The sequence below is a fragment of the Zootoca vivipara genome, chromosome 15 (assembly GCF_965207765.1).
Source record: "Zootoca vivipara chromosome 15, rZooViv2.hap1.1, whole genome shotgun sequence".
NCBI classification, from domain to species: Eukaryota; Metazoa; Chordata; class Lepidosauria; order Squamata; family Lacertidae; genus Zootoca; species Zootoca vivipara.
In genome coordinates, this window is record NC_142598.1 from 36447476 (window position 1) to 36475047 (window position 27572).

At 43.4% G+C, this 27572-nt stretch overlaps 1 protein-coding gene across 1 annotated transcript; it reads left to right on the forward strand.

Moving 5' to 3' along the window:
• Positions 1–334: 334 nt before the first annotated feature.
• Positions 335–26482, forward strand: PLAA (phospholipase A2 activating protein). The gene is made up of 14 exons (XM_035097471.3): positions 335–523; positions 5039–5232; positions 6171–6271; positions 6382–6502; positions 9444–9611; positions 11020–11155; positions 12551–12720; positions 17291–17448; positions 17577–17796; positions 18151–18222; positions 19331–19402; positions 20809–20910; positions 23071–23235; positions 25762–26482. The coding sequence occupies exons 1-14, from the start codon at positions 375–377 to the stop codon at positions 26325–26327; spliced, it is 2394 nt and encodes a 797-aa protein (XP_034953362.2). The 5' UTR covers positions 335–374; the 3' UTR covers positions 26328–26482.
• Positions 26483–27572: the final 1090 nt, after the last annotated feature.

A 27572-nucleotide genomic window follows, 5' to 3' on the forward strand; every position in this document is an offset into this window, starting at 1 on the left:
ATTGTTGAGAGCTTTTTTTTGTAATAAATCCAAAGAATAGGCTCGAAAAGATTGAAAACACAAGCTTCTTGACCTACGCCGGGGATCGAACCTGCAACCTTGGCGTCACTCGCAGCGCCACCCTGGCTGGTACCTGAACCTCCATTTGCATTCTGGGAAATGTAGTCACTTCTCTCCACCTGCCCAGGTTCTCCCCTATTGGGCTCCCGAAGCCTCCATTTGCATTCTGGGAAATGTAGTCCCTTCCACCCCTCCGCGGTGCCTTCTGGGCGTCGCGCCCCTTCCGGCGCCCTGCGGGGTGACGGCACTTCCGGCGGAGGAGGCGGGCGCCGGTGCTGCTGCTGCTGTGTCAGGGGGCTCGAGGGCTGTTCGCGATGGCCGCCGCGGGGGGCACCTACCGGCTTCGCTGCTCCTTGGTGGGCCACGAGCTGGACGTGCGGGGCCTCAGCTGCTGTCCCTTCCCCGCCGGCTCATTCGTCTCCGTGTCCCGGGACCGGACGGCGCGGCTCTGGGCGCCCGACAGGTCAGTCTTGAAGGGAAGGAAGGAGCCCTGAGGGGCCTTTTGCCCTGCCTTTGCCCTCCCTTCGCCGTTTCGATATCCTCTGAAATGAAGATGCCTCGGTTGCTGGCTCCGTTTGGAGCATGGCGGGGTGGGGGTGGGTTAGAATCGTAGAGTTGTAAGGGGACCCCGAGGGTCATCTAGCCCAACCCCTCCGCAAGGTAGGAATCTGGGCTAAAGTATCCACGACAGGTGGCCATGCAACCTCTGCTTTAAATCCTCCAAGGAATCGTAGAGTTGGAAAGGGCACCTGAGGGTAATCTAAGTCCAACCCTCTGCTAGGCAGGAACCTATAATAATAATAATATATTATTATTATTATTATTTATTTATACCCCGCTCATCTAGCTGGGCTTCCCCAGCCAGTCTGGGCGTCTTCCAACAAAAGATTAAAAATACATTAAAGCATCAGTTATTAAAAACTTTCCTAAACAGGGCTGCCTTCAGAGGCTAAGTATCCATGACAGGTGGCCATCCAACCTCTGCTTAAAAACCTCCAAGGAATTGTAGAGTTGGAAGGGACCACCAGGGTCATCTAGTCCAACCTCCCCACAAAGCAGGAATCTCAGCTACAGCATCCATGACAGGTGGCCATCCAGTCTCTGCTTAAAAACTTCCCAAGGAAGAAGAGTCCACAACTTCCCATGAGAAATGGTTCCGCTGTCAAACAGCTTTTGCTGTCAGAAAGTTCTTCCTGATATTTAGTCAGGAATCTCCTTCCTTGTAACTTGAGGCCACAGGTTTGAGTCCTGCCCTTCAGAGCAGGAGAAAACAAGCATGCTCCCTCCTCTACGTGACAGCCCTTGAGATATTTGAAGATGGCTATCCTGTCTCCTCTCAGTCTCCTCTTTTCCAGGCTAAGCATACCCAGTTCCTTCAAGCGCTCCTCATAAGGCTAGGTTTCCAGCCCCTTGATCATCTTGGTTGCACTCCTCTGCACACATCCTTCTTAAATCGTGCTGCCCATAAATAGACACAGTATTCCAGGTGTGGCTTGAGCAAGGCATAATAGAGTGGTACTATGACTTCTGTTGATGCAGCCTAGAATAGAATTATCTTTTTTTGCTGCTGCATCACACTGTTGACTGGTGTGGTGGGTTGACCATTTGATTTCAGTGGGATTAGGACTGCCTAGTTATCTGAGTTGTGAATCGTGCCGCATGTTTACAAGTTACTGCTTAGATTAGGAAAGCCGCGAGCTTGCAACTTGAAACGTCTAAATGGTTTTCTAAAGTGATGGTCTCTTTTCACGCAGGGTTCGTGATGGTCTCTTATCCAGGTTGCTGTGTAGGTCTGCACATGCAGTGCTAGAAACTCAGATATATAAGCTAGGGGCTAAATGGCTCCTTAAACCAAGGTTGCAGTCACCAAAACGGAATGTCTAGTTGCCATTTTGGGGCAAGACTGCTCTAAAGTCTTATTTTTCAAATGTGATTGATTCTCAGTTAAACATCTGGCTAGTTCAGAGGACAACCTTGCGCTAGGTTAAGATCCAGGGAGAGTCCACATATATACTGGCTTATTCCTACCTCTCTTTCTTAATGGTGACACAGACCATTTATTACGCAAGAATATTCTTCACAACTGTGAGCAGGGCAGTGGGGTGGGGTAAGTGAAGACAAGCGACAACAATGAGCTATAGCATTGTTAACCGTCCCTGCTCAGGCTGTACAGAAAAAGCATTTTGGTTCCTGAAATTCGTTCTGATTGTGCCGATAAAATAGAATGGATGGAATTCTACAGGGTGTGGTATTAGTTACCTCTCCAGATGGTGGATATGTCAGGTGCCGGCTAAGGCATCTTCACTTGGTCGCAAGTGGCCAATAGTCAGGTGATCGCAAGTTACCTGCCGTGCCACAGACTAGTCTCCCTTCAAGCACATATCCACGTTGTCATAGGTTAGTTGCCTAGATAAATGAAATAGAAAAATAGGCTCTTCCATATTGCAAGCACTTTGCCTGGTAACTTGGAAGGAAATATTTACGAGTACAGTCGTCAAACATCTGTTGTCGAATGTAATCCGTTCCGGAAGCCCACTCGGCTTCTGAAATGTTTGACAACTGAGGCGCGGCTTCAGATTGGTTGCAGGAGCTTCCTGCACTCAAGCAAAAGCCATGTCGGACGTTCGGCTTCCAAAAAACCTTTGGAAACCAGAGCATTTACTTTTGGGCTTTAGGTGTCCGGGAGCCGAAACGTTCCGAAATGGAGGTGTTTGGGAGGCAAGGTTTGACTGCAGTTGTTGTGAACCCTGAGCTAAAAAAATAAGTTTGTGAAAAACATCTTTGAGCTTAGGTCACTTTGAGCGCATTGTTGATTTGCATCTTTAGTGTAGGCTTAATGTGCAGGTGTATATCTATGTGTTTATCATGGTGTGCGCATAATGCACATGTATGCATATAATTTATTATCTGTCCTTGTGCCAAGAGTTATGGGGCCACAGTTTGACTGACAAGATCAGGTTCTTCTGGTCATGGAACATTCTAGTGCTGGGGTCTGGATGTGACAGGAAAAGTATTGTGCACTCAGTAGCAGCAGGACGAAACACATGAACAGCTTGAGAAGTACCTTGGAGTTACAAGTGGGAGCATAAGGAGGAGCAAATGCAGACTTCAGCAAGCAACAGTGTTTTGAGGACTACAATCCCTAAACTTTTTAAAAAATATTATAATACAGGACGGCCCTCACTGAATTTAAAACAGCTACTGAAAGAAATTCCCAATACCAATACAATACCAATGGCTGTTCATCTGAACAAACCCAGTACCTTTGCTTACCAAAGAAAGTCAAGACTTGGTGTGGCTGTCATTAGGGTAAATTATTATAAACCAGGGGTGGCCAGCTCCCAAGAGACTGCAATCTATTCACAGAGTTAAAGACTGGCAGTGATCTACCCCCTTTTTTGGGGTAGCTGGTCAAGGTTGTTGTGCTTTTTTGGGGAAGGAGGAGAGCCCTGTTTTTAAGGGATTCAGGTTAAAGTTGTTGAGCAAACCTTACTCTATGTAGCTCCATAACTGTTAAGGCCATTCTTAGACTTTTCTGTAAGGAAACGGTTCTTTCTGACATATGTACGCCAAACTATGTTCTTCGAGGCCATAAAATCATGAGCGAACTCCCTAAAATGTCAAGACCAGTTTACAAATCGAGATAGATGAAGTTTGAGCCTATGTATAAAGTACCACTCATTGTTTTAATCTTGAAAGGGATTTATGAAGATATTATATATACTATTAAAATGGTGGATTTGCATTAGTGGAGTTACTTAGGCTAGCACAATTGGTTTTACCAATTCCTCCTTCCAAATGCAACCCTTGTCTATGCCATATGCTATACCATTCTCATGCTCTCAGGAGCAGCTAATGGATACGAAGAATTGGCAAAAATCAGGTGCAAGCAGAAGTGGCTCTTCTAGGTCAAAGTCACCACTGGATACAACCCTGAGAATGCACAGAATTGCAACACCATTTTATTTTAAAGATCCCTGTGGCCTTCAGTAAAATAAAACAAAGACAACTAATCTTCCAGAGAAGTGATGCTTATAGTCAAAACTAGTTTAGTCTTTTAGACTAAATAAAGACATTCTGAAGAATTTAATCATGGGTGCATGCTATCAAGCTAGATTGCTTGCCATGTTTTAGAGGAGACCTTGAATTGAAGTGGCACTGAGGTTGTGCATAAAAACAAATGTTTTGAAACAGGAATAACTGCAGTTATTCCCTGATGGCATGTAGTTGTTGGACATACCAACAATGCATGGCCAAGTCCTAATCACAATGGCTTATATGGATGTAATGCTAAAACACTGTTTTGCGTTATGTGAGTGAGTTTCCTGTGCATGATTTCCCTCCCCCTTTCTCTGGAACAGCAGGCATGAAGATTGGAAGATTCCTCTTGTTCATTGTTCTGTGTGAATGTGGTTGACCTTAACTAGAGTTTGTCTCAACAAGCCAGAATTATTAACTGTGATTTGAAGTTGGCAGGTTCAAAAGAATAATAATAATAACAACAACAACAACAACAACAACAACAACAACAACAACAATAATAATAATGTCATACCTCATGTTGCGTTAGGAACGAATCGTGTCTGCAACCAGAGGTACCACTGTAATAATAATATAACAACAACAAAACAACAAGAAAATTTAGTTAATACAGTTAAAAGCTAACTATCTGTATGAGTTCATACATAACAAACCACAGTTAGTCAAAATGGGAATAAAAGCTTCCAACCTCTGCCTTCTGGCTGTGCCAGAGGGGGAGAGATGCATGGGGTGTTGGGAGCGCACGAATCCAATGCGATCAATGATAAATCTAATTGGCTATAGTGGTGCAAATCGGGAGCTCACCCTGTGAAATTTGCACTATGCCTAGAGCGTACATTGGCATTTAGATACCAGACAGATTTTACCTGGCTTTTTAAATGGGTAGGATTCCTTTAATACTGGAACATAAAAACTTTGGTTTCTTTTTTGTCCCCAGTCCCAACAGAGGATTTACGGAAGTGCACTGCATGAGTGGCCATTCAAATTTCGTTTCTTGTGTGTGTGTCATCCCTCCAAGCGAGCTTTATCCACGTGGATTAATTGCCACCGGCGGTAATGACAACAACATTTGCATTTTCGCTTTGGACAACTCTGCACCATTGTATGTCCTTAAGGGTCATAAAAACACAGGTAAGAGTACACAGATTTTTAAATATTATTTTCAACATACCGCTTTTGGAATCTTAACGACTCAAAGTCACTTGGTTTTATGTTTTCTAAGAAATAACTTGCTTTCTAAAGTTTTATCATGAGTAGATGTTAGCATTATTTTCTGAAACATTGTGACCTTTAGAAATGTTACATTTATTATTATTATTACTATTACAATTTTTGGTCGCAGGGCAGGTTACAATAATTAAAATATAATATTAATTGTAAAAGGAAATATTGCGCAATATTAAAAACAGTTTTAAAAGCCTTGAAATTGTAGAAATAAGGCGAGTCCTAGAAATATACCTCTCAGGTGTCAAAAGCCAGGGCAAAGAGGTGTGTCTTTAGGACTCAAACCAATCTTAGCACCTTAGAGGTTCTCTAGGGAAATGGGCCTGGAGGTAGGAGATATGGCTTGGAAGTTGGTTTAATGAAGGAATAAGAGAGACTGATGATAGTGTCACCAGGTCAGAAAAATATGTTCCACAATCTGTTAAAAGCTGAGAAGACAGAACCTTACTTGTGTAGCTATTTTTCAGTCAAAAGTGCTGCTTCTCTTTTCCAGTTGTTTGTGGTATCTTCTCATCACCTCATGTATTTCCAAGGATGAAAATTAGGTTAGTGAAATTTGCTACGGCATATTGTCTGAAAATAGACCAAAATCTTAGAACACCTTTTCTCACTCAGCTACACACAACCCGTTTTAGGCGTGACTGGTATGTGCACAGTCACACACATGCACAAACTGCTGAACTTGGAAGTAACTCGGAAATGTCATAAAAGACGTCACTAAAAGGGAGGAACAGGGCGATTCAGTTTCACACAAGCGCACAATGTCCCGGAACGCAACGCTCACGCAAATCGGGGAGTAGATTAAATGTGAATTTTGGCGATGTTTATTTAATCTTCTGTTCTAGTTTGCAGCCTCTCATCTGGGAAGTTTGGCACCCTGCTTAGTGGCTCGTGGGATACAACAGCCAAAGTCTGGTTGAATGACAAATGCATGATGACACTACAGGTACAGAAACTCTGCTGATGACAAGAGTTCATTATCAGCAGATCATGATTATTTGAACTTCAGAAAATGTAGATTGTCTCCATCAGCATTCATGTTGTTCACCTTTATAGGGCCACACTGCAGCAGTATGGGCTGTGAAGATATTACCTGAACAAGGATTAATGTTGACTGGTTCGGCTGACAAAACTATTAAGCTGTGGAAGGCAGGTCGATGCGAGAGAACTTTTACTGGTAGGAACTTGGCTAAGACAGCTTTTGTGTATATATGCAACTTGGCAATATGCCTCCATACCCAGAGAACTGAGAGATATGAGTTTTATTCTAGGATTTGGGGTTTTTTTTAAAATTTTTATTGAGGGTTTTCTTGGTTTACAAAGGTAATACAGTGTCTCATAATTATTCCATTGTTACACATCAATCTTGCTTGTTGAGACATTAGGAAGAAGAGGGGGGGAAGAGGGGGGCGGGATGGGTGGGTGGGTGGGGTGGGGTGTCTATGTTTCTGTTTTCCTTGATATATGTAGGGTTCAGTGTCAGCGCTGTTTATGCGGGTTCTCTGTTGTTCACTTGTGTTCCTTCGTTGGTGAGAGAGGTCGGGGGTTGGCGTAGGGTGTGATTATTCATTTGTGGATGGCTGTGGTGGTCTTTGGTTTCTTGTGTGAGTGGGGGTGGGTGGGTACTTTTGATTAGTTTAACCATATTGATTTGTATGCTGACGGTGGGTTTTTGTCATTGTCTTGTTGGGCTGTGTAAGTGATGAAAGGGAACCATATTGGGGTGAAGGTGTCTTCTTCTTTCTGTCCCCGTGTCATTTTCAGCTTACTGGTTAGTTTTTCTACCCTGTTTCTCATATTTTAAGACATACCCATAAAATAAGCCATAGCAGGATTTTTAAGCATTCAAGGAATATAAGCCATACCCCGAAAATAAGACATAGTGATAGGCACAGCAGCAATACCGGCCATGGCAGGAGGAGGAGGAGGAAAAATATAAGACATCCCCTGAAAATAAGCCATAGTGTGTGTGTTTTTGAGGAAAAAATAAATATAAGACATGTCTTATAATATGAGAAACACGGTAGTAGGGCTGTTTCCCATACTGCTTGATACCATTGGTCCATGCTTACTTCTGACAGGTCTTTCCAGTGTCTAGTTATGATGTTTCTGGTTGCTGACAGTAGGTGGGTTATGAGTTCTTTGTGTTCTGCGTGGGCGTTGTTGTCTTGGAAGATGTTTAATAAGACCAGTTATGGGGTGATTTCTAGCACTTGCTTTGTTATCTTACAAATTTCTCGTATGGTTATTGTCCAGAATGATTGGATTTTGGGGCATTCCCACCACATGTGGAGGTATGTTCCTGTGGAGGTGCACCCTCTCCAGCATTTTGATGATGTTCCTGGATGTATTAGTGCTAGTAGGATTTGGGTTTTGAGGGTTCTTCTTCCCCAGCCCATTTGTAGAAATTAGTGTGGTTCTTTATCTTGAAAGCTTAGAGCAGGCATCCCCAAACTTCGGCCCTCCAGATGTTTTGGACTACAATTCCCATCATCCCTGACCACTGGTCCTGTTAGCTAGGGATCATGGGAGTTGTAGGCCAAAACATCTGGAGGGCCGCAGTTTGGGGATGCCTGGCTTAGAGGAAGAAAAAATGGCAAGTTCACCAACTTTATGTAAAAAAGGCTAGTAAATCAAAGACAATTAAATGGTGAGCCTTCCTAGTGGTGGCCTCACACTTGTGGAATTCTTTTGCTTCTGAAATTGCCCAGGCCTTGTCACTTGCAATCTTTAAAAGTGTATGGAATACCCCCCCCTTTTTTTTTGTATGTGGCTCTTCTGGTTTACTGTAAATCTGTGGTTACAAAGTAGGGTCTCAGTGTTGGGAGACCTTGTGGGTTTTATTTTATGGCCGATTTTTGCTATTGGCATAATAGCTATCTGAATATGGCATTTGGGGTTTGCGGATAGAACTTTTAGATATACCTGTCAAGGCGTTCCAAAGCATTCATGAACTATGGAGGTTTGTCCCATGTATGAGTTTTCACTGCCTCTTCACCATGAAAAGGTCTGGAAATGGGGGCTGCTACCTCTCGTTATGTAGATCACTTGGGCCAAGCCAGGAGCTATTCAGAGCACTGGTACTTTTGTTGAAGAAGGAAATGAAACTTAATGCGTGGCCAAAGAACAGAAACTTAGACTGGGGTAAAGAAATGAAACTTAGCAGAGCCAACTGTCAACACTTAGCTGGAGCCGTTTTTGGAACTGAACACTTAGCTCAGGTCAAAGTACAAAGCTAACACACTGAGCAAGTCCATTTTGGGAGGGAGGAGGGTGCTTTTTGCTCACAAGCAGAAAGCTGTTAATAGTAATTTTTCTTTGGAGGTGCCATTTGTCAGGCACAGCAGTGACGATTTCCTGAAACAGTGAAGTGACAGAGCCAGTGGCTTCTGAGTTTTTGCAAGGAAAGTGCACCCCGAAAAGGAAGGGGAATATAAAGTTTGCCTCTCCTTTAACAATGTACCTAACGTTCCCTTCAGTAGCTCAATACTTGTGTTCAAGCTCTCTCTGTGTGTAGTCCCACTGACATGTAAACAGATCAGTGAAAAAGTGGATGATTAACCTCTGAAAAATCTTTGACCGCCCTAACGTGTAACAAATTTAGGAAAGCAATTTATTAAAATGCCTTTGATGAAAGGACAGTCCTGTGCTGTAAGCAGTGTCACTAAAGATTTCTTTTCATGTTCTTACGCTTTGAACCGGGTACAGTGTCTTTTAGTTTTTTGCATAATGCTCATGTTGAACCACCAGTCTAATGTTTCCCAGCAGCCTGTGCTTGGACAGAAGCTGAGCCATCTTGTTATGTGCCAGCCATAGCTTCCTGTCTTCGAGAGGGAACTCGGAAGTAGTGGTCATGAGTCTGAGGCTACAATTACACAAATGATACGTACACAAAGGGTCTATATTTGAGACGATCTCACTGACTAGGGGGAAGCAAGACCCTGTTGCTGACCACATGGCTTTCTACTAGTAATTTTAAAGTGAGATCTACTTTTTAGTACACCACATGAGAACATGGTTTTATAAAGCATTTCATAGCTAGAGAATATCACCTTTCAATAAGATGTGGAAAGGTTCTCAGTGAGACTTACGTTTTATCTATATTTCCTTTCATAAAGGACATGAAGACTGTGTAAGGGGCTTAGCCATTTTAAGCGAGACGGAGTTTCTTTCTTGTGCAAACGACGCCAGCATTCGAAAGTGGCAGGTATCGGGAGAGTGTCTTGAGGTTTACTATGGCCACACCAATTATATATACTGCATATCGGTCTTCCCACAAAGTAAAGGTAAGAAACTGACCTCAAGACATACTTTTTTTTTTATAAAAAAAGACATGCTATAAAAAGGATTGTGCCTTCTAATTAAAAGTAGATTTAGAACCTAGTAAGTTATAATTCTTTGGCACTAGAGTAATGGTTTTCAAACTCTATCCATAGGAGAATCCACATTAATTTATCTGCTGCAGTACCCCTGTTTTGGCTTGCAATCTAATGTTTTGGCCTGCAATCTAGGGTTTACTCAGTATATGTGCAGAGCTGACCAGGCTTGCTTAGTTCTTGTAAAACCTGGCAGCTAAGGAATCCTAGGATGATAACAACAACAACAACAACAACAACAACAACAACAACAACAACAACAACAACAACAACAACAACATATTTATACCCCACCCATCTGGCTGGATTTCCCCAGCCACTCTGGGCGGCTTCCAACAGAAATATTAGAATACACTAATTTCTTAAAGATTAAAAGCTTCCCTAAACAGGGCTGCCTTCAGATGTCCTCTAAAAGTCTGGTAGTTATTTTTCTTTTTGACATCTGGTGGGAGGGCGTTCCACAGGGCGGGTGCCACTACCGAGAAGGCCCTCTGCCTGGTTCCCTGTAACTTGGCTTCTCGCAGCGAGGGAACCACCAGAAGGCTCTCGGTGCTGGACCTCAGTGTCTGGGCAGAGCGATGGAGGTGGAGACGCTCCAAGGAACCCCAGATTTCCCTAAACGTAGTTTGAAAATTCCTGCAATGGACGGCTGAAGAGGATGTCAAAGGATGTCAGTGCTATACACAAACACAAATAACAGATTTCTTCAGCTTTTTTGCAACCTGATAAACTACAAGGATAACCCTCTGTTTTAGCTAAGCATGGAGTGGTTTGATTGGCAAGTAGCTTTGACTACTTGTTTTTTCCTACCCCTATTTCAAACTGATGGATTTGATGCCAAGGTGCTCTTAAGATGAGAGAGGTCTTTTTGAGGCACAAGTGCTGCTGCTAGGGGAAGGGGTTTGCACAAGCAATCACATCTGGCTGTGAACTGAAATGCTTTCAGTTGCACAGGCAAGTTTTGAAATGCAAGCCATTGGCTTGCAACGGAAGAGCAAAAACTAGTGGCACAGCAATAAAACGGCTAGCACGGTAGCAAAGCTAAGCAGGGTTTGGTAAGGTTTCAAATTGGATGGGTCACAGCATGTTGAGATTCCTGCATTGCAGGGGGTTGGACTACATGACCCTTGGGGTCCCTTCCAACTTATGATTATAAAAGCCAAAAGCCACAATAGAACTAGTTTATAACATATATTGCCATGTTTGTATAAGGTGTATTAAATGTGTACGATCATAATTTGAGTCACGGATGTAGAGAAAGCTAACTTTACATTTGCATCTTTCTCAATTTAATGAATGGCACGTTGCATTATTTTAGATTTTGTTACTACTAGCGAAGACCGATCGCTCAGGATCTGGAGAAAGGGGGAATGCACACAGACAATCAGACTTCCAGCTCAGTCCATCTGGTGTTGTTGTGTGTTGGACAACGGAGACCTTGTCGTTGGAGCAAGGTATTCAGATTTCGGCTTCCTATCATCTGTTCATCAAGATAAATAGGCACAAGGCAAGCCAATTAGATATGTTTGTGCCATGAGAAGAAATGATTTGGCCTCATGCTCACACACTTCGTTGCTCTTCTCTGGAGTGGAGCCAGAGAGGAAATGGAAGATTCTACTTCCATTTTTAGATTAGCCACAGTTCAGTGTGTCTGAATTCTAAACTGTGGCTAAACTCTATGATTATTTGAAACCACACAGTTTCCTATGCTAAGGGTTCAAAGCTGACTTCTTTCAGCAAAGTTAACATTGAACCCAGTTTGTAAGGGTTTGTTTATCATAACAAGTTAGCATGAAAAATGGAAGCAAAAGCTTCTGAACTCCTCCTAGAGGAGTGCAGTAGAGGCATAAGGAGGGGAATGTGTGATCCCGATATATATTCTTGTAATGCTAAACTATGATATAGCATTGCATTCAAAGGAGATTGTTGAACAAAGCAGAGTTTTAAAGACACATGTGTAGTTCCATCATACATTTTGGGAATTGGCAGATGTTTGACCATAGTTCACCAGTGGATCCCTGGCCAATTTCCGGTAGACGGTACAGAGCAGTTGTTGTTAAATCCTTATTGATTATTATTTTTTAGTAACACATGCAAACAAAACAAACAGGAATATTGTGCACCAACCCAAAGAAAGCACATACTCGAAAACTACCCACAAAGTAGAAAAACATAGGTTGCTTTCCTTCCTCAGCCCCAGCCCAGTTATTCCTACCACTTCCAGGTGTTGCAACAAGCAGCTCTGACTCAGGACCCCGCCCTCGTTTCCATTTTTGGGATAGGTAGCGCATGACAAATTGTGTGGTCAAGGAGAGTGGATAGCTATTGAACATCTCAGCTCAAAACTGAACCTTGCATATTGGAAAGCAGAATGATCACCAAGACATGGGTAGGCAAACTAAGACTCCGGGGTCAGATCCGGCCCAATCGCCTTCTAAATCTTCCCCGTGGACCGTGCAGCGTGTTTTAACATGAGTAGAATGTGTGCTTTTATTTAAAATCATTTATGCCTTAACCTTGAGTAGAGTTTGGCTGTGCATTCTTGTTTTGTACCTGATCAGTGACTGAAATGAACACTAGGTTTAAAAAAAATGCAGACTTCACAAGTTTGAAGTAGGTCCGCAACTTGCTGCATTTCACCAGATTATTCTAAAATTAATTACCTAGCTTCCTGGGGAAGATCGGTTTGAAGGTGAGGCATAAATTTTATGATATAAAACCTGGTCAGCAATCTGAATTTCTTTCTTAGAGAGGGCTGGGGGTGGGGACAGCAGTAAGAAAGGAAATAGGATGTGCGGGGGCAGGGGAACGATTTCCTGGATAATGAATTATTATTTTTCCTCTTTCAGTGATGGCATTATTAGAGTGTTCACTGAATCTTTGGAGCGCACAGCAAATCTGGAGGAGATTCAGGCTTTTGAAAACGAACTTTCTCAAGCAAAAATTGATCCTAAAACTGGTGATTTAGGGGACATCAGTGTTGATGAGCTTCCTGGGAGAGAGCATTTGGACGAACCAGGTAGAATTTTAAATTTACGGTATCCTGCAAACATACATCCCTCCTCATCTATTCTGTCCTGGTAAATGAAAGGTTTAGGACAGGAGTGCCCTCCCAAAAAGGTTTTTTTTGTGATGCCAAGACTCTACAAACTGTCCATCTTTTTAAGTTAAGGTTTTTCTTTTAACTGACAGCTCCCTCAAACTGTATTCTTATTCCTATTCTTATTATACTCTGCTCCCAAATATTTTTAAGGTTTTTTGTGGTCTCCCAAGGCCTCCCAGGTGTGTCATCTTTCTATTTTTTTTGTAAAACAAACAAACAAACAAACCCTGTCTTACCCATTGGTCCCCTTTTGGATAGCATCTTCAGAAATGTAGTTCTTGGCATCTTCACTTCTACACTTCAGCCCCCAGGGAGTTGGCTGGGGGTTGTTGTGGTCCTCTGCCCCCTAAATGAATTGCCACCCTTTCATTTAGGGATTGCAGTCATACATTGGAAGTCGAACGGCTTAGTTACCTGAACATTTTGGCTCCCGAACGCTGCAAACTTCTGGTTTGCAAACTATTTTTGGAAGCCGTAGGGCTGATGGGGCTTCTGCTGCTTCCGATTGGCTGCTGGAACTATTGTAAGCCACTTTGACGAGGATTTCTTCAAAAAGCACAACGAAAATTCCTTAAATAAAAAAAGTTAAATATTGTACAATGTTACCCACCTCTAAGGTGTTTCTGTCTACTCAGAACAAAGCCCTCAACAACCTAAGGCCCATGGGCCAGGGGCGTACCCAGGATCAAAACTAGGGGGGGGCAAGGGGTGGGCCCAAGGCACAGGAGGGGAGGTGCCACAAAGTGGGGACGTGGGTGGGGCTACAGAGCCCAGGTGAAACTGACTCCAGTCTAATAACACCAAAAGGGGGGAAATCCAGGGAAATAATAAGGAGGATCAGAGAAAGGTCAGGACAAGCAGCTATAAAAAGGGACATTCTCAATGAGCCTGCTGAGGACCAGCTGTGGTTACGCAAGAGCAAGGACAAGGCATATCCCATACTACGCACATGGGCACTCATATTATAAATGAACAGCATCCTTTGCCAGCCTGGCACCTTCCACGTGCTTTGGACCACAACTGCGCTGCCAGAGGCAGATGGGAGTTGTAGTCCAAAGCACACGGAGGGGAATCAGCTTAGCAAAGCCTGCTGTACAGAAATAAATTAAAGTTTGCCTGCTTTTGCCTTATCCCATCTTTTTGCCTTATCCCATTCTGGGCTGCATCAATAGGAGTATAGCATCTAGATCAAGGGAAGTAATAGTACCACTGTATTCTGCCCTGGTCAGACCTCACCTGGAGTACTGTGATTCTATGATTATATGAAAAGTATTGAGGGAATGGAGGAGGGGGGGCAAACTGCAAGTTTTAATATTGTTCCATGCCACCCCAATATCCACAACAGTGAGATTCCAGGGGCCCAGGCACTTACCCAGGGTTCATATTTCCACAGTGGAGATAGTGGTGTCTTTATGATGTATTGCTTATTTACACATATTTATAAGCTGAGCCTACAATACAGGCGCTACATAATTATACTTTGTCCATAATAATTTTCACACAACCATCTTAAGAAATCAATCTATGCCTAGGTAAGTCTGTATAGGATAGCAGCCTGAAGCACAGAAACTATCTACAGCCGCTCCTTTCACTTGAACCCCTCACAGAAATCCTGTAGAGATGGCCTGAAAGGGACCCCAGGGTCATCTAGTCCAACCCCCCCCCCGGTAATGCAGGAATCCTGCCCACAGCAAGACCGACCCCTTTCATACGTCCGGATTCCTGTAAGCCTAGCAAGCTGAATACACCAAGGTCCGGACTCTTCTGCCCTGCGAAATGCAACCCAATCGTCTCAATGGTGGACAATGTCAGCAAAACAAATAGGCAAGTTTGAAGACATGGCAAACAGTGGCAAAGTTCGTTATGAGAGGGAGATGGAAAGTTATATTCCTCCTAAAGGAGAGAAGAAGTAAAAGGACTCCAATTCCCCCAAAAGTCCACCACCTGCTTTCTTCCTGTTTTGTTCTGAGCATTGCCCAAAGATAAAAAGTGACTGTTAGGGCAAAATTCTGGGTGCGAGAATGCTCAGCCACCCAGCTCATCAGGCAAGGGCCTGTGGTCGTTGCAGAGTATAAAAGGAAGGAGTCCAGCCACGATCCGGAGCAAACAGCAAGGTTTATTACTGCGCAGCAGGTTCAATGCCAGACTGAACACCATGAACAGGGCTGCAAGAACTTTTAAAAGTTCCCACCACCATCCCATAATGTACATCGAAAGCATCATACATACATCACTTGTGACAGGGTAAAACGTCAGAAAAGGGGAAGGGGCAAGGGGCATTAGCATACAGGTAAACAGGAGGTAAACAGGATTAACATACGGTAACAATGCACGATGTCCCAGGACATTGTTAAGCAAGTACCAGTAAGTATCTGGGAGGGGATCCTTGAGTACCTGGCGGGGGGGGGGGACAATGGGTCCAGGTGTGAGTATTGCCTCTGGCTTCGGAGGGTTGGGAATGGCAGGAGATGGTACCTGAATGCATTATGGATATGCAGAGGAGCACCACCCTGGCTACCTGAACTCTTGCTTAAAGGATTATGGCTGTTCCCTGCATCCCTGAGAGCCCTTGGCCAGAGTCGCAAAAGGGGGTTTCATTTAGAAATACAGATACACGGTATTCATTCATAAAGAAATATGGTTACATAGAGTCTCAGGCAACAGAGAAAGGGTAGGAAAGGGAGCCTTTATTACACAGGGCTTGATCTTGAGGGGGTTCGTGTTGGTGCGATACTAGAGTGGTGTTGTAGGATCAAATGGGGTCCCCTTGAGGGCATTTGTGCCAATCTTGATTCCCAAATGAAGCCTCGTTTGGGTGCCCCCCCCCTATAAAATTCCCTAACAGTGACCACCCAGGTTTTTCTATTGGTGAGACAGCAAAGAAACTAAAAACCGTAATACATAACAACATAAAAAATATCTGTTGTCAATGCCAACATACCATCGCTTCCAATGAAGCTACATGCAGACTCTTTATAGCAGGGGTGGCCAACTTCCAAGAGTTAAAAACTGGCAGTGATTGATCTACCCCCTTTTGGGGGTTCAGGTTGAGGTTGTTGAGCTTTTTTTTAGGAAGGAAAGCCATCCATGTTTTAGGGGGTTCAGGTCAAAGTTTAGCTTTATTTAGGAAGGAAAGCCCTGTTTTGGGGGCTTCAGGGCAAAGATGTAGAGCTTTTTTTAGGGGAGCCAAAGTTGCTGAGCTTCTTTGGGGGGAGCCAGTGATCTACCACAGACGTCCAGTGATCTATTAGTAGATCATGATCTACCTGTTGGACATGCCTGCTTTATAGCAATAAAGGGGTGCTGGCCCTTTAAGGCTGAAAGAGAAAACTTAGACATCCATGCCCACCCTTTCTAACACACATCTTTTAAGATCACATCACACAGTGGCTGCCCAAACAGCTTGGATGATAAAAGACACAAAGGAGGGAGGACAATTGGGAAAGATATAACACCATTGCATTCCCATGCCTTCCAAGCCTCCTTATGCAAAACCACCCAGTTAAAACGGAACTCCTTTCACACCTCATTATCGCTGGAGGTTTCATTAAACTGATAAAGATCCCCCCTCCCCAAGGACAAGAGTAAAAGCTGTGGTGCCCTGAAACAAGGAAACAAATTGTATCTTAAATACTGGCACAGGAGCTTTGGAAGGCTCGCCCTGTCCAGCTTCCTCTCTTTGCGCGCGCGCGCGCGCGCGAGAGAGAGAGAGAGAGAGAGAGAGAGAGAGAGAGAGGGACTTCAATCCTTCAGCAGCCAGCTTCAAGTTCTCTCTCTCTCTCTCTCTCTCTCTCTCTTCCCCCCCTCCCTCCCACCGCGATCCCTGGGAGGAACATCAGAGTGAGTGTGGTGTTTTACGTACAGTGTTTTAATCCACACCCCAGCTCTTCCAATTCTGGTTCTCCATTCCCCCCTCCTTGTTTGCTCCAGTAAGAGCAGCAGCAGAATGAGCTGAATGAGCGAAGGCTGTGGGGAGGCAGCCCGGGCGAGCTCCAGCAGGAGGGTGTTGCGCTCTCTCCCCTCCACTCCCTCGCTGCGTCCTTTTGCTTCTAGAGAGGGGCAGCTGCCATCTGGCTTCTAGAGTAGGGCAGCTGCCCTAACTTGCCCCATGGTGGGTACGCCCTTGCCATGGGCCACAAGCGGCCCATGGGGGGGGGTGTTTAACTGGCCCATGGACCCCCGCTGCCCGCTCGGTTGGTTCCCATGCGCCGCGCTAAACCGGCGCAGGGCAGAGCAGGGACCACTTTCCATGATGCTGGCCGGCTTCCCATTAGCTGCAGGAAGCTCCTGCAACCAATCGGAAGCTGCACATGCCTCCTCCACGCCGGAAGGAGCGCCAGAAATAGTGTTTGCGCACACACACTCCGGCCCACCGCGGCGTCAACGGAATCGTGAACCAGCCCAAGCCACAGAAACTTTGCTGATCCCTGACCTAAAACCATTTTCTCCAGGCACGCAGCTTATTTTCTCCTCTCTGTGTTTTAAGGTACAAGAGATGGACAAACGAGACTTATTAAAAGTAATGGAAAAGTTGAAGCTTATCAGTGGAGCACTGGTGAAGGGAGGTGGATGAAGATTGGGGATGTGGTCGGTTCATCGGGAGCCACACAGCAGACATCTGGAAAGGTTTTATTTGAAGGAAGGGTAAGTAATTTTTCATCCCTAATGTTTAGTAATTAAACCCTGGCAGCCCAACCTATTGTTGTCTGTGTGCACTGGAATGGTATATATAAGAATAAATCACTCTCACTGTTTTCTTTTCCTTAAAAAAGGAATACGACTATGTTTTTACTATTGATGTGAATGAAGGCGGGCCATCTCACAAGCTGCCCTACAACATCAGTGATGATCCCTGGCTGACGGCGTACAACTTCTTGCAGAAGAATGACCTAAATCCAATGTTCCTGGACCAGGTGGCCAAATTCATAATAGATAACACCAAAGGGCAAACGCTGGGACCCGCGAATTCAGATTTTTCAGATCCTTTCACAGGTAACAAAGAGCTAAATTTGCTACCTCGCTGCTTGTTAAATATGTGGCTGAATAGCGTGCCAGAGTTCTTTTGCCCCTGGCCATGCTGCGGAATACTGAGGATGCATTTTGTGTTTTTATATTGTCATTTTATCTTGCAAATTGCCCTGAGACCTGCGGGCGGTATATACGGTAAATGTAATAAATGATAATAATAATTTGCCTTTCTGTTTGCAGCGGATGGCGTGTTCTTAAAAGTATGGGCACTTCATTAAGGAGCGAAGTTAATGGGGTGTCTCCCCCCCCCAAATATTTTAATAATAGAGTGCATTGGATCACAACTGCATTCTCTTTCTTCGGTTTATCTTTTCATAGGCGGTGGCCGCTATCTTCCAGGTTCTTCCTCGGAGTCCAGGGAAGGGCTCCCAGGTGCAGATCCGTTTACAGGTACTGTGCCAAAGATGGCAGAGTTTTTTTCTTCTTCTGGGGGCATAGATGTCAAGTTTGGGTTTACAGTTGGTGTGGGGGAAATGGAGCTGGTTGGAATTCCAGATGGATGAGACGGGGAGCAAAGCTGTGATGTTGGCTCAGAATCGTTTTATTTTTTTTAAGAAAAATATGCCATAGAATTGTGCCATAGAGTTGGAAGCGTAATCTAGTCTTTGCCCAGGGGAGCCCTAGAACGTTCACCCTTGTTACACAGAAAAAGCACCGCATTTCTAGAAGCAAAGGCGCGACATTTAAATGCAACTTTGGACCAGAAACTTGTTGTAGCCTGGCTTTTTTTTTGCAAAACCTTTTTTTACAGGTGTGTCCTGAATGAATGATCATTTGGTACTGATTGATTCAGATGAGTATGGGTGTTGTAGAGCAGTTTCGCAAAACTTTGCATCTCGGGGGGGGGGGGATGATCGCGCTTAGCAAGGCGCTTGGCAGGTAAATCAAGGGCTTTGGTTTCGATGGCGACCATACATCTGGGCGCTAAGGCAACTCTGGTGGATGAGTCATAGCATCCTCTAGGAGCCAGCTGCTTAACAGTCTTGAAGACTGAGTTTGAGGTTCAGAATAGAAGTTGAGACACGTAATGATTGCCAAAGTGTTAATCAGGCTTCCTCAAACTCTGCCCTCCAGATGTTTTGAGACTACAGTTCCCATCATCCCTGACTACTGGTCCTGCTAGCTAGGGATCATGGGAGTTGTAGGCCAAAAACATCTGGAGGGCCGAGTTTGAGGAAGCCTGAGTAGGATGATCATGATTCCTGCAAAACTCAATCCTGGGCTCTCTCACACAGGAAACTTAAGGCTACAATCCCATGCACTTTCTCTAGGAAAACAATATACACACACATTTGAAATAATAGAAGTAAAAACCACGTAGAACCCATTGGTGCTGAGCAAAATGTTGGGATCTAAGTATGGGACCTACAAAAATGGAGAAAAATGCAGTGCGGGCTTGCTGTTGCTGTTTTTATTATTATTATTATTTAAACCCAAACACTTCATCCTGTGAACGTTTAAGCAATGTGAATGCAATTTTGTTCCTGTTTTTCTCTAGGTACAGGCCGCTACGTCCCAGGTTCAGCATCTGCCCCTGCAGCTCCTGCAAGTGGAACTGATCCATTTACAGGTAAGGAAATTGTTCCGTCTCACAGTTTTGAAAACTTGTGCCAAAGCTCCGTGCTGGTCATTTGCATCTTGCCCCCCCCCCATACCCATCTTGTTGGCACTTCACTCTAGCTAAGCTGCCTTTGTGTTGCTTCTAACTAGAGAAACCAAGCACAGCGTTATAATAGCTGACCACACTTTCTCTCCACTTACTCATGCTTGTGGATAAGTTGGTTGCAGTTTAGCCTGCAGAAATGCAGATAAAGGGAAAGTTGGGGTGGAAGGCAAGGAAAGGAGAGATTGGGTGAGCAGCCTAGAGGTTTGTATTTGGGGCAGCGGTGAGTGAAGTATCAGTTGTTTGGGATAAAACAGGAGAGGCCAAATGGAGGAGGAGGAAAACCATGGCTACCACTCTAAGCTCCTCGGAGGAAGGGTGAGATAAAAGCATAGTAAGTAAATTAAGACTCCAGGGAAATTTCTCTATCAAATCTGTTTTAAGCTGTTCATTTTATTCATGTGCACATTTTCTTGGTTTACTGAGCCCAAGAGAGCTTTCAAAAATTTCACAGGTGACCAATGCTAAAAGCTTCCCTCCTCGAAACTTATCAGTTGTTGTATCGCTAAGACTCCCAGAGTTTTTCACCTGCCTGCCCTTTTGCCTTGAAAAGCTCCTTCCCTTCCTGTTTGCCATGAAGCAGCAACAATCTTAGAAGAGAAGCTATTGAAAAAGGCAAGAACGCCTAGATAAACTCAACTCTCTTTCCTCCCCAAACCACATATGACACGTATCTCATACCGACCGAATGCAAACTGTGAAAAAGACTTGTGTGAATTGAAGTGGAGACACACTATGTGTCCTTGCCTTTATTTGTCTGTTACACAAGAAAATCTTTAATAAATAAAGATCTTTAATAAAAACTTTTTTTAAAAAAAACAAAAGATTCTCCATCCCTGTTCTCAGAAGGATGTGAAATGTGGCTAGCTGGCTTTTAGAGTAGCGCATGGATAAACACAAATGGAGTTAATAAAATTAATGATACTGGGCTCCCTTTGAACTAAACTTTGGAGGCCACTTTAGTCTCTGAAATGTGTTAGCTAATTAAAAAGCTGAAACGCTCAGGATATGAAGTGCTGTTTATGTAACCATTTTTTCTGTAGGAGTTAATTCGTTAGATTTTATCCCACTCTTTCTCCCAGGAGTGCAGAGAGGTGTTTGAGTAGCCTTAGATTAAATTACTTGGTCAAGGCCACACAGTCAACAAAGCATTATTTTTATTTTAAAAATGTAGACATGGAGTAATTTAAATTACGGTTTAGCAATCTTTCAAATAGCTACATAATGTGTGGCAATTAAGCTAATGTTTTCCCCCTGCTATAGGGTGCAAAGCTACACTGTTAAGTTTCTAACAATTTATTTCTCCCTTCTAGGGACGGGTGCCTACAAATTAACTATACCTAAAGCTGAAAATATTTATTTTCCAAAGAAGGAAGCTGTTGCTTTTGATCAGGCCAACCCTACACAAATAATGGGTGAGTGTATTTATACGGCTTATTAAATGATGATTGGGGTGAGCAATTATCCTTCAAATATGTCAGTCCTGTAAAACGCTTTATTTTACTCCCCTGAAATGTATTTTCAGCCTAGTTTTATGTCTGAGAAATAAAACACAGGAAGGTTGGATTACACAAAAGATGTGTGTTTTTAATATAATAAAGCAGCCACTTGCTTCTTGTGAATTAGAAAAATTGCAGGTCAGTCTCTTTCCAGAATTGCTTATCTCCCCCTGTTGAGAAGAAGTGAATATTTTGATACGCCGTAAAGACTGGAGCAATTGCTAAATATATCAAATGTACTTGCCGTTTTGCCCCTGTGGTTTTCAGTTGACCGCAGTCCTCCCTGGATAGCTGGGAGCATTAAAAGCACTGCCTACTTTCCCCTTTCTATGCAGCTGGAATAGATGACAAGGGGTGCAAGCAATGAGCAGCAACATAATCAGTGGATCTGCTTTTGTGGCAAATGGACTTTTGTGCAAAGCTGTACAGTACAAACCTTTTTTTGTTCTTAAGGCATTAAAAAGGAAGGTTAGTTTCAAGCTTATTGATTTGTATTACGTGATTCGTGTTTTGGAAGGATATTGGAATAGACTCCTGAAATCATCTGAGATGCTAGTGTAACCCAAGCCTGCGGCTGACACCAAACTCATGCAGCAATCTGCCATGGGTTCTGCAGGCTCTCTTCTCCACTGTGTGCTTCAGATAATGCGAAGTGTGCAATTTTACATGTCATCCTCAATTTGTGCCATTCAAGGGCATAGCGGGGGGAGGGGGGCAGCCCCAGGCACACCATTTTAAGGGGATGAGAGCCAGGCGCCCCCATGCAGGGATACCCGTCCTGCCTGCCTGCTCGCCGCCGGGGGCCTCTGGGCCCCAGAGCCCAGCCTGGCTGCCACGACCCCTTACTGAATGGCTGCCTGGGCAGTGGGGGGGAGGCGGGGATTTCTCCACCAAGGGCCGTTTTGTCTGGCTGGGCTCCCCCTTGTGCGCAGCCCTGCTGGCGTGGTAAGTTCTATTCACCCTCCGCACCCCACCCGGCACATGGGGCACCCAGATGTCAGCTGGCGCCACAACACTGCTGGTGCCTATCAACTTGTACAACTGCCCCCCCCCCAATATTGCATGTTCTTTCAGGCATGTAGGGAAGGAGTACTTACTTGTTCCTCTGCCACGTAAGTTGGGTCACTGTTCTGGAACCCCCAAACTGGAACCTAATTTAATGTTTACTTATTATTTTTTTAAGGCAAGCAGTACTGTCTTTGGCACCAGTCACTTAGTGAGCCTATCACCTTTCACGATTTTCAGAGTTCATAAGACTTTCAAAATTAAGAGCAGGTCGGGAGCGCCCATAGGAAGCATCCATAGGGCAGAGACTTAAAAGTCTCAAGAAGGAGGTACACACGAAGTAGCCTTATACCAACTCAGGCTGACTGTCTATGCCAGCAATGTCTGCTCTGCCGAGCAGCAGCTCTCCTGGGCGTCTTGTGCAAATATCTTCATTGTGGAGGGTCTGAAAATGAGAACTTTGACATGCTGCTCATGTGCTCTCTCTCATTTGGGCTATAGTTTTGTTTTCAGAAGCTCAAAGCAATTATAAATGCTCTTGAATTTGTTGTAAACATCTGGTTCTCATCTTCCACACCAAACTTCAATAGGTTTACTTGGGAGTACTTTACACTAAATTTAGTGGTGCTTTCTTCCTGGTAAGTACACCTTGGGACTGCAGCCTCTGTCCCATGCTTTCAGGGTTTAAATCTTAAATTGTTTTGGACTTCAGATCATATGCTGAAATCAAGCTGTTTCAAACATTCCCTTTCATTCTACGACGCTTTCCAAATTCTCACTTAAACGTCTAACATTTGTGTGGTGAAAGGAACATAAAACAATTGTGAAGCAATGCCATGGAAATAACTCCTGTACAAGTCCTGGAGAGCACACTGTTTATGCATCACGCAAATCAGGTTTTGGAGCACATTTGAGATGAAGCAAAACTGTTTTATCACTGGGGATTTACCCACTAGGAATCTAGGTTGACAGGCACTGAATCGATAATTCATTTTTGAATTCATTTTCGTAAAACATAGCGTGAAGAGGTTCAAATAGAGCATTTCAAAGTATCTCCCATTTGTCTCACAGGCAAACTGAAAGAACTTAACAGAAGTGCCCCGGCTGAACAGCAGTTAACCGAAGATGATTTAGGTCTTCTGGAGAAGATGCTCTCTATAACATGCAACACCTCCTCTGAAGCACCCACAGCACAACAGCTGCAAACTTTGTGGAAGGCAATTAACTGGCCAAATGGTATGAAATCCTTGTTGGGGACATCTTCTAGTAGGTCCAGCAAATTAGATGGCTGGGTAGCAGTTCAAAAAGTTCACCTTATTTCACATCTCTTTAGATAACACCAGTTTTTATACCACAAACAATTTTTTTTCTTTGAATTGGTGATTGTCATATAATAGTGGCTGATAGGAGTGCTGTTCCATTGCCCATGGGGTAATGTTGATTAAAGTTCTAAAGTTTAATCTTTAAGACTATCCTATTTACTGCACCTGCAAACCAGCTTATTTTAATAGCAATGACACTTGTAATTCAGTTGTCTGAGTTACATAAATATGCTAAGGATTCCATTACTTTCCTGAAATAGAGAGATGTAATTTAGGCTAGATCAGTTCCCAAACTGCTGAGTTCATAAAATTGTCATCAGCCCAAACCCAAATTCTTAGGAATATAAATGAAAAAGTTTTAGAAATAATATGTAATGATTTATTAATTTTGATTCTCGGCAATGGCAATTGATAATTTTTTTTAAAGGAAGTAAAACAAGTGAAAATAATGACAAACTTTTTAAAAAATTTCTCTAATGAGATGGATGGGCCAAATGGGCTTTTAACAAGCATGTGAATTTTGGGCTGTAGGTTTTGTGAGTCTTGAGTCACCATGTACTTCGTTGTTTAGCCTGCTTCTCTGTTTGTACAGCAGCACAGTCTGAGAACCCCATTGTATTGTGGAATCGTCTTTTTAAAAATACACTAAAATGGCCTCTTACACATATTTAACTTCTGCGATTTCAACCTTGCATGGTTGAAGACAAAAGCTGGTTGAAATTGCGCAAGTTAAATGCAGGCAAGGCAGAGAGCTTTAAAACTTTTTGTGCCTGGTCCACTTGGCATTTCCTGAGCAGCAAGAGCTTTTAATCTCTCTGTTTCAAGGTTTTGTGTATAGCTGATTTTCATGTACAGTGATACCTTGGTCTAAGTTACAGGTAGGTAGCCGTGTTGGTCTGAGTCGAAGCAAAATAAAAAAATTCCTTTAGTAGCACCTTAAAGACCAACTAAGTTTATATTTTGGTATGAGCTTTCGTGTGCATGCACACTTCTTCAGATACACTAGAAACAGAAGTGTCAGACCCTATATATATACAGAGGGTGGTGGGGGTGGGTGGGAATGGGAGATGGGCTGATGGGAGTGGTAAACCTGTAGATGGGTGTTAATGGCTGCTGATGGCTGCAATTAGTCCTGGGCTGAGGTGCTAAAGAAAGCTTGATCATGCATAATGAGATAAGAATCCGATATCTCTATTCATCCCAGCTGTTTTATTACAGAGAAATTTCAGGAACAGACTGGAAAGGGAAGTTGCTGAATTGGAAATCATTACCAAGCTTAAAACCATGGAAGCACCTGGGATGAATAGAGATATCGGATTCTTATCTCATTATGCATGATCAAGCTTTCTTTAGCACCTCAGCCCAGGACTAATTGCAGCCATCAGCAGCCATTAACACCCATCTACAGGTTTACCACTCCCATCAGCCCATCTCCCATTCCCACCCACCCCCACCACCCTCTGTATATATATAGGGTCTGACACTTCTGTTTCTAGTGTATCTGAAGAAGTGTGCATGCACACGAAAGCTCATACCAAAATATAAACTTAGTTGGTCTTTAAGGTGCTACTAAAGGAATTTTTTTATTTTACCTTGGTCTAAGAACAGCTTAGTTTGTGAACAACTTGGATTAAGAAGTAGGTGTTTTGGTTTGTGAACTTTGCCTTGGAAGCAGGACATGTTCCATTTCCTGTTGAGTGTGTTCCATTTGTAAATTGAGTCCCCCGATGCCATGGGAAAGCACGCCTTACACTTCAGTTTATGAATGGACTTCCAGAACGGATTAAGTTTGTAAACCAAGGTACCACTGTACTGTATAGGCAAAACTCTCAGAACTGAACCTCCATGTTAGATGCTGTTGTCCTGCACAGAAGTTCCTCATTGAGCAAGGGAGGTGCACTCCCTACATTCTTAATGCCCTTTATTTCAGAGTTCATAAATATTATTTTTAATATACATTAATAATAATAATAATAATAATAATAATAATAATAATAATAATAATAATAATATGCCACCTATCTGACTGGGTTACCCTAGCCACTCTGGGCAGCTTCCAACATTAAACATTAAGAACTTCCCTATATAGGGCTGCTTTCAGATGTCTTCTAAAAGTCGGAGAGTTGTTTATTTCCTTGGCATCTGACAGGAGGGCGTTCCACAGGGAACCACTTGGGCACCACTACCGAGAAGGCCCTCTGCCTGGTTCTCTGTAACCTCACTTGTCGCAGAGAGGGAACCGCCAGAAGGCCCTCGGAGGTGGACCTCAGAGTCCAGGCGTTTCCACCCCAGGTCTTTATTCACCCCCTGCCCAGTCCCTTAGACCCCCAGTCCCTTAGACCCCCCTGGGCTAGACGAAGCTTTGCTTTCAACAGACCTGTTGAAAACTCTGCAACATTTCAAAGTATAACAAGGTCGCTTGTTTTCCCTGTGTTCCTAGACATTGTCTTTCCAGCGCTCGATATTCTTCGGTTATCCATCCGGCATCCCAGCGTGAACGAAAGCTTCTGCAGCGAGAAGGATGGCCTACAGTTCAGCAGCCACCTGATCCAATTCCTGAACCCCGGAGGAAAGCAAGCCAACCAGATGCTGGCCCTTAGAATTTTGTGCAACTGTTTTATCCACCCAGTTGGCCAGAAGCTCATGATGTCACAGGGGGACTTGATAATGTCACAGGCAATAGAGCTGAAAATAAGCAGCAATAAGAACATTCACATTGCATTAGCCACCCTGGCTCTGAACTACGCTGTCTGTTTACATAAAATTAATAACATTGAGGGGAAAGCTCAGTGCTTATCAGTGATCAGCACAGTCATGGAAATTGTGCAAGACCTCGAAGCTATCTTTAGACTACTTGTGGCCCTTGGGACATTGATCAGTGGTGATTCAGATGCTGTACAGTTAGCTAAGTCTCTGGGGGTTGATTCTCAAATTAAGAAATATTCCTCTGTATCGGAACCGGCTAAGGTAAACGAATGCTGTAGGTTGGTCCTTAACCTGCTCTAACCGTTTTGTTTTTTTTAAAAGCACTTGAGAGTCTGTGGCTATGCTGAAGATAAACTTTTTCATATTTTACAACAATGGAGAGAAGAAATACTGTGGGTTAACTATCTGGACATTAAGTGAAAAAAACCTAAATAAAATCTTTTTTTGCACTGATACAGAATTTGTTATCCTTCAAAGCTGCAATGCATCAGAGTTTGCTTGTGTAGTCGGCCTGCAAGTAGCTTTTGAGTGTTCGGAATTAAATGCCAACAGAAATCAACAAAGCAATCTTGATTGGCCGAGACAGTTTTAAGAACGGGCTATCTCAGCTTTGTTTTTCATGTAATGTTTTAAAAGAAAGTACATCTGTGTACAACCACAGCATTTTAAGTTATAGTACCTACACTCATTGTTCCAGCTTTTAGATTGTGAGGCACCGCTGCCTAACATGGTCCTGATTTCTTGTGGAACAGAATAATGCAAAAGTTTTTAATTTTCACAGGTGTTTTTTTTAACCACTTTATCTGATAATATGTAGTATGCCAGGAAACATGTACTCTGAGTTGTCTGGTGTGTGGTGTGAGCTTTTTTGACCCTCTGTAAAATGTTCCTTTGGAATATATATGGGGTTTTATCTTTTTTTGGGATTCAGCGATAACCTTCCAGTGCTGAAAGAAGTGCAATGTTATCTGCAGCCAGCCAGAGTGCAATAATAACACTGCCGAGTTTAAGCTGTCTCATTCATATTGATGAGATGTTCATTCTAAAGTCTAATCCCTTATACCTAAATGTCACCATTATTTCTTAGTTCCTTATCAGACGCATGCAGATCATGCGCTTATCCTTTTTTTTTGTCCTTGTTCAGTTAGAAATACAGCTGCAATACTAAATATGCAAATAAGTATTTTGAGATCAGAACGTACTGTTTTATTTCGGGAAATTCAAACAAGCTAGTTAAATGTTATTCTGGGGAATCCCCCCCCCCCTGCTGAGAGCAACGCCTCCCTCGATAACCAAAGTGGGGAGTCTGCTGATGTTGTCAAACTCCCTCTATCACTTTCTCCTTTGATGCGTTTCCAGCTTGGCTAAACATGTAAGGATAAGCTTTGGTCTGGACAAATGACACTTTGTTTCACCAAATAATGTCACCCGTTTCTGACCGTATTCAAACACTGCTGCTAAAGTGTGCTCAACCAAGTGGACAACACATTTTTTTAAAAATAAATAAAACGTGTCTGGAACTGAAATAGCTCAGATAAAAATAAA